Raw genomic sequence first — 8104 nt, forward strand, 5'->3', positions numbered from 1 at the left:
TCGAAAAAGGAGCTCTTGGAACTCGCAGCGAACTTTGCTGATCTTGTCTCAGCGGCACCCGCACTGATGCGGCAGTGATTCAGGGTCGCTATGCTGCACGGCTAGCGGTGAAAGTTTCCTGGGGTTGCATTTCCAGGATGTTTAAAGTTATCCGGCTTAACTTAAACTGCGCCCCTGGGTGGTTCTTGACAACACCATATGAACGACGCTCTCCTCTGCCATTGCCGTCCGAACTCCCTCTGCGCCCGTTGCAGTTCTCTATGTGTTTCAGAAGCACTCTGGGGGAGATCACGCTCCTTTACTTCCCTTCAAAGACTCTCTCCCTCCCTCATTAGCACGCGCTTCACATACACAGAAGAAAAGACAAGCAAATCGACACATGACAGGTTCAGTATGTCGAACGCCTCGTCGATATTTGACTTGCTGGGCCAAGTCGACAACCTCAGCGAGCCGACACCGGCGCTGAACCAGCGGCCCTTGGCATTTGGCCTGTTAATATCATTCCTTGTAAGTTGCCTATGACCGCCCCACTGGCTTCAGATTATCTAACCAGACCGTAGACTGTGTCATATCTCTGCGCAACTGCACGTTTATACGTCCGATTCCGAGTCTCCAAATGCCCTGGTTGGGATGACTTGCTGGTTTTCCTATCCATGGTATGGATAATTGCCCGTGATGCCCGGCGAGATATTGATGCTGACGCAAGATCCAGATGACCAGCTTTGCGCTGACTCTTTCGGTACTACTCTGTACGTTGTCGTCGACTCTTCGTGGAATAGGCTTAGCCTGTAAGCATTTCAGGGGCTGACAATCACTTCCGCAAAGGTTTCGATCGAGGGCTGGGGAAACATTTCATCACCTTCGCCTCTGACCAAACGCAACTGGTCAACTTCACCAAGGCAAGTAATCGAATGTTTCGAAATTTCCGGAACTAAGCAATGCAGAACGCCATGAGAGTTCTAATTATCTGCCCAGAACACGTATGTCATGCACGCATGCTATCCTACCGCGACGGCACTCATCAAGCTCGCCATTCTCTTCCAATATCTTCGACTCTTCGACGAGACGAAATCGATACTGAGGCAAACGACACTCGTCATGATCGGCATTGTGTCGCTGTGGGGTCTCGCTTTCTCCTTCATCAGCTGGTTTCCCGCTTTTCCGGTGTCGGCTGACTGGGACTTCAACAACACGACTGCAGTCAGATACGGATTGGCAAGCCTGGACCCGGGCAGCGTTGTGGCCGCTTCCCTTGCGCAAACATCGACAAATATGGTCCTTGATTTAATTGTCTTGGCTATTCCTGTGTCATATTACCTTCAACCAAACCTGAGCTGGAAGTCTCAGGCTAGCTTGATGGGATTGTTCTCTCTTGGCTCAATGTAAGTCCGAGCCACATATCATCAGCGTTTGAGATCCAAATTTTATGTCATCACTTGTTCTGACGTGGCTTACCCACAGTGTGAATGTTCTCTCTCTTTTCCGACTCATCAATATTATCGATACCAGAGCGGGTATATTCCCGACATACGACCCAAGCTGGTACGGCTGCGGCGCGATCGTATTAGCCGCTTTAGAAGTCAGTCTCGCGACAGTTTGTGCTTCTCTGCCAGTATTCTGGCCCGTCATGAAGTTCAACTGGGGAACGATATTCGTCACCTACGAAATCTCGGTCACTCGCGAAGAGAATTATGTCGAGCTGGACGAGGCTCGAGAGCCCCGGGACCGAATTGACCCGTGGAACGCGCATCTGAAGGGCCCATACGTGCATGATATTGAGTTGGGGAAAATGGATCATCAGAAGGATGTAGAATGGAGTGAGGGTTCCTCTGTGGCGGAGTCAAATTTGCAAAAGGCCAAATTATAGAGGGAAGAATTCTACTCTGCAGCATTGCCATTGCATCATTCTGGACGCAATGCAGCGTATATCTGTAATTGTACATTTAATTGAGTAATGATGATTTGAAGCTTGAGGCTCGCGAAAGCAAGAGCCGCCCACGACTCGTCAAGAAAACTTTGCATACTTAAGTACCTAGGTACTAAAGATAACATCGACTCGTGTGAGTTTATAGTATTGTAGTCACTCTGCAGCATGGATAGTGCATATGATTTTATTTGTCGTCTGTAAAAATGTGGGTTTCTTTTAATCTGCCCCCGGTCATCATTTCAATTACGCATTGCAAGGCCCTCAGGTTATGCAGTTAAGGCTCAATGTGTAAGTTCCTACCAGGGGGAAGGGGGGTTTCTGATTGGGTCTTGCAATGCACGCTGCGGAATAGGTCTGCTGCAATAATATTAACATTAAATCAAAATTTAGAAATAATAACAAAATGCTTGTAAAAGACTAACAAATCATTGCAAAAGAAAAATCCAATCAAAAGGTTAATATTATATCGATATCATATCAAGATTGATTTCATATCAACGCATATCAAGACATATCCAAAGTAGCCTTATAAACTTTAAAATATTTCTATTTTTAAATATTTCCATAATTCCATAGCTCATTTCATAGTATATAGTCAAGCTAGAAAAAAAGTAATAAAAAGTTGGGTAGGGGACAAATTCTTAAAAGGCTTGTAATAGGCTTTTTTTGGGGATTTTATATTGTAGTTGATATCATATCAAAGCATATCAACAACGATTCCATATCAACAATAATTCCATATCAACAACGCACAAATAAAGACAGACATACAGAAATTAATACTGTCAAAATCTTGCTTATATGTCAATACTATGTTGGTATTCAATTGATATTCTATCATTATGCTATCAAAAACCCCCCTTCCCCCTGGTAGGTTGTTCTCGGAGCATTATACTCACTATGAAGAAGCCCATGAACACTGGCTTCGTCCTGCTACCTTCCCTTCCCTTTCCTCTCCTTTCCTTTTCTTTCCTCCTTGCTCCTCGTGAGTAGATTCGTGATCCCAACCAATTTGACAACTATTACTACGATGTCGGCGCCTCAATCAAATTCCACCGTCCCTTGTATCTCTGCGTTTAATCTATGCTGACTTTTCTTCCACGCCGCAAACTGTGAACAAGGAGGTTGAAATGCGGCAACTCGATACTGCGTGAGATAACACTTTCACCACAGCCGCTTCGAATACTGCTGTCAATCTAGAACATCTAAAGAGAACGAACGCTTAAAGTAGGCAAAATGAAACACGATCTTCTCGTCATCCTCAAATTCGAAATCATCGGATTCTATTGACGTGGGCGGGTTACCTCATGATCTCAATCACCATCGCTTCCTCCACCACAGGTTCACAACGAAGTAGAACAACTGGGCACTAGATATTTACAGGCTTTAGATCCATCGACTCGGTGAAAGTTGTCTACAAAAAAAGGTGGACAAATCCATATCCTCTAGAGTATGATTCGAATTATGTAGCTACGAACGACAACTGTAAATGCTGACACCGTCAAATAGGAAGTCCAGGCGGCGGTCAGCGAGGCTACGTGACGATACACAATAATGTCAACCTCAACTAGCGCAATATTGCGGCGAGTTAAAATCCGTTGATGGTCGAGATCTGGGAATCAAGTCAAGAGTTGCAGATCAAACACGAGAATTGCTACATGAAATGAATCACATCCAGTCAAATCCGGCCACGGAGAATGAACCCATTACAGTTTGGCCCTAGAAGAAATCAAGGACAGCTTTACCAGGTGAGGACAAGTTCTTTGTGCTACAAACCCAAAGTTGAAGCTGCGTCCATGTATGGGAAAGTACGACCTAGAAGTGGTCCCTTTCGGAGTGACAGGGCTCTCAACCAACTTACGCTGCGTAACGCAACCAAAGTCGAGGCCTTCAGAAGATTCAATTGGATTCAGGGACTGGTGCTTCGATTGTGGCAGGATGACTTCAGCAAAACTGATGGACATTATATACACAGAGGCACAGTGACTGAATAACAGCACGTAATCAAGAAATAGAAGAAAGCACGTATCCGGATGTCAAATTTAAAGAGAAGACCTTTGGCCAAAGTCCAATATTTGCTTTTGATCTTCAACACATGCATCTGGCCCCGGCAAGCGCTGAGGGGAGGTCAAGTTCGAATTGCAACGTGAATGTTTGCCGATATTGCACCTAATCATTACGATTGAGACATTGCTTCAAGATCCATACATTGGAAGAAGTCCCATATTATAGCAACGGCCAGGTCACGCCTGCTCAGTCTTGGACAGAGATTCCAGTGCTGGCAAGAGCCTCGATTGTCAAGCTGGGTGATTCCAGATGACATGGTGACTTGATCAGCGCATTGTGAACGCCGCAGAGGCCTGATTTACAGTGAGGTCCTCTATGTTATGCTATTCGCGCTCTCAGTCCCTCCTACATAATCGCGCACAAAGATTGTGTACAAAGGGGCGCACCGCAACAGCGGCGTTATTTGTCAGAACGATATTGCCGAGAGCTGCCCGGCTGGAACCCTACGATACGAGGTCGTGGCGATGGCATGCGGAACTAAGGCAACCTAGGAAAGGAGATGCGTCGTCAAATAGACGCGCAGGAAACCTGGAACGCGTTTGTCTTAGTCGCGTTCGTGCCAGCTGGACTAACCCATACCAGTTTCCTGCCGAGCTAAGTAACCCAGGCATGTACCTGTGCGCCCCGTGACCAGACTCCGCCGCCTGTTATATTGCCATCGGGAAGCAGTGTAAGCAGCCTCAGCTGGCTTGTTTCTGGGTGGCTGCTGAACGAACGCCATGGTCGCACGACTTGGCGGCAACCGAGCACAATGCCCGTGTGTGCGACGGCTCGCTCGTGGGAGCCCAAGGGTTTCCCCGAGGTCGACATTCGACTCTGGGTGGAGCTAGGCCGGGTGGCCGAAACCGCCGGAACGTGCAGTAGGGCGAGGTAGGCCCATCCGACGCGCTGGAAACAAGCTCGATGTGCCGATGCCGTGGGAAGTATAACGGCTTTAGTTTGGATGAAGACTAGGGCGTATGTAGCGCCACGACACGGACAGCGTGCAACCCAGATCTTCATTGCGTCTGTCCACAAACCGAACTTGAACGACCCGCCCCTAGGCACTTCCTGGGCGAATAGAAAGCGGGAAAAATAAGGTTGTTCGCGCCTAGGAGTGGGAGCGCGTCCTGGTTCGTCCGAAGATTGTGACGCGATAGGCCCAAGATGGTATAATATATTGTCAGAACCATAATACCTTTTTGCAAATGATATGTGGATTTGTCGAGTCAATCTAGCGTCGGAGGACTCATATAATATCACAAATTTTTACTCACACTGGGGTTAAACTTCACTGCTTGCATCCAGGCGAAACACTGGCGTGTGCCTCCGCGGACGTCGCCAACGTTCGTTCGAAAGCCAGTCAAGCAACAAGCTGGCGAGCTTTGTGCCATCCGTCGGTTGATGCCCCGCGTTGTGATATAGTGGACTCGTCACCATCACCTGTATTCTGCATCATTAAAAGAACGAATGACGGCTTGCGGAGGACGCGGAGATTGCTTCATTCGACCTGTCTCAAGCGAGATTCTGTCGGAACTTCCTATAGAATCTCGATTTAATCCCAGGGCGGGTCCTGTACAGGGTTGTCTCCTGTCGCCGAGGGGCTCCAATCAATTGACATGTGGGGCGATCGAATTTATCCGTCTGACATCAGGGAGAATCCCGTGATTCCATCGAAATCCCAGCTTAAGCCTGCTCAAGGTCCTCCAGTTACAAGCAAGCCCAGACCGTTCGTCACACGGGTAGCGACAGCTGCGTTGTGCGAGGCGAACAGCGTATCTGTGCATGTACGAAAGCATGAAGGCCTAGAACATACGCAATTTGTTGTTCTGTCGCCCGTCATCACAATGAGATGATCCCTAAATCTTGATGACAATTGAATAAATCTGTGATACTGGGGCCCAGGCGGTTCCCGAATCCTTCACCGGGGCATTTCCACGTGTCGACTCGGGGCAAAAAGCACAAGCCTCCACCGGGGCGGATCACAATCAGACCGTAGTAATTACGCTCACTGGTTCACTGCTGTCGAAACTGGACACTGTGCGATGTGCATTTGTTTGAGGGATCATACGTGCCGGATCGTCCATTCTGACACAAGCAAAGCTTCTCGAAGCTGGAGACGCACTGGCTATCTTTCGTCTGATGTCTGGCAAGTCTTGTCCGATGAACCATGTCGGCACCCACTTGCAATGGGCAGTGGCTCTGGCGTACGGGGATCCCCAGCCCGGCGGCCCACGTTTGTCGAGCCGTGACGGCTCCCAGCCGTCCGGCGGCAAACAACCTTCGAGCCAAGCCGTTGGATGATCTTTGACGATAGCTGGTCGTGGCATGAGTTTGTTCATGTGGCACGGATTCATCGTATACTACGATGAAGCAGGCCGGCTGAGCCATCAGTCTGCCGCATAGCTCTATTGTCTAGTAGCTGTGAGTTGGGTAGAAAATGGCATTTCTTGTCACTCGAATGCCACATCACTTTGCTTGCAAATCAGCCTTTTGAGTTGGGTAAAGGAGAACCTTAGTATGAAAGCCTGCCGATCAAGTCAAATGGAGACATTCACAGCCGATCATCAATACTGGAGATGAAATGTGACGGGGTGCTGTGACTGTTACGGCCCAGGCAGTTTGACAGGTTTTCCCTTTCCTGGCGGCCATGATGTGCAACATCGAATCCCTGGACTGCTCCGAGCCCGATCATTTGCTTTGATTGGCTTTCACGTCAGGAGGGAAAGGGGCCAGAGAGGCAGACCCGTAGTGCAGGGCGTGCCCGCAAGCCTTCCCAGGGCCGCACCGCGTACCAAAGTGGTCCACGCCGTTTGCCCACACCTCGCGCTTGTCTGATTTGGGGGCTCAGGCACCGGCCCATCATTGGCTCGCGGCCCAGACCACTGCAACCCGACCTCTTGGCCCCTTGCAGACGCACAGATGCAGATCTCAGGGGTTTGCATCTGTTTGAGGCAAGCAGAAGCAGCAAAGCGATTGTCAAGTATCAACCGCCGTTCGCTCGGCGAACTTAATCAGAGTTCATTCGGAACCTGCATCTGCTCATCGTGCTGGCGGGCCCCGAACGGCACCTGTACGAGCCGTTTGTCTGCTGTCCCGATCCCGAGACCAAAACAGCACATCACTTCAGGAAGTGATCTGACAACGCGGTGCTGCAAGGGAGGGGGGACGCGAAGTGCCATGCGGTACGATACACGGTCGGCCCCGAGACAGACAATCTCTCAGGCGCTGTCAGTGCAGTATCGTGAGAGCGGCGCTGAAGTGGTGCCGGACTGATTTGGCTCGGCTCAGCCGTGAGACGATGCACCAGCTGGATCAGCTCACGGCCCTCTGACTGACTGCTGAGAGGGAATTTGCCACTCACCATCACAAAAGAGCTACTGGATCCTCAGTTGCAAAGAACAAAAAGCTGCTGGGTGGGGCCCGATGCGATGCCAAGGCAGCGAAGCCCAGCGCGCCGTGACCGTCTTGGTTGTCTGAAGTCCAAGCAGTGGTAGACTAGATCTAGACTGGCTGACTGATTGGCAGACAATCCGACAGTCAAGTCGGCCAGACAAGTACAGTAAAAGCCGGCTGCCCTGCAGAAGCAGATAAGAATCAGATCTCCCAGCCGCAGATGATGCCGATCGCCCTTGAAGAGCATAGCAAGCAGGTGAAGACGGCAGGATCTTGACTGCTTTAGTGGCACCGCTACTACTGCATATGCCGAAATATGTATGCAGGTCTGTCCTGCAGGAACGCGGCGTCCTGTCAGCTTGTCCAACTGAAGGGTTTGCCTCTGCCGGTGCAGGTGGGATGTATGTCAGACGTCTGGAGGACCTGCGGCTGCTTGCTGCGTCCAACGTCATCAATCCGTTCTCGTCCCATGTTTCAGGTGCGGAAGGAATGGCTTCTGTAGGTACTTCTGGAAGAGAGGTGATGCAGGCGCTTCATGGGACGAGACGTGGCAGTGAGGAGGAGACATGGAGGGGCCAAGTATGCCAGGGACCAATGCAAGGCCAGATCCACACGAGCCGAGCACTGCACTGGAACAAACAGAGTTATGCTACGTGTTGATTTAAGCAAAGACGATATGTTTCATCCAAAGTGTGTGATAGTTCCGCGTTATATAGCGAGGGCAAGGCTGTGTAA

General features: G+C 49.7%; 1 protein-coding gene across 1 annotated transcript; it reads left to right on the plus strand.

The window, feature by feature from the left end:
- Positions 1-393: 393 nt before the first annotated feature.
- On the plus strand, positions 394-1867 carry J7T55_004358 (uncharacterized protein; the record flags this gene model as incomplete). The annotated part of the gene is made up of 6 exons (XM_053132002.1): positions 394-507; positions 561-656; positions 713-749; positions 826-884; positions 976-1382; positions 1462-1867. 6 exons carry the CDS (start codon positions 394-396, stop codon positions 1865-1867), a joined length of 1119 nt encoding a protein of 372 aa, XP_052989971.1.
- Between the last annotated feature and the right edge of the window lie 6237 nt (positions 1868-8104).

Source organism: Diaporthe amygdali, assembly GCF_026229845.1.
Source record: "Diaporthe amygdali strain CAA958 chromosome Unknown NODE_29_length_634662_cov_65_424859, whole genome shotgun sequence".
NCBI lineage: Eukaryota > Fungi > Ascomycota > Sordariomycetes > Diaporthales > Diaporthaceae > Diaporthe > Diaporthe amygdali.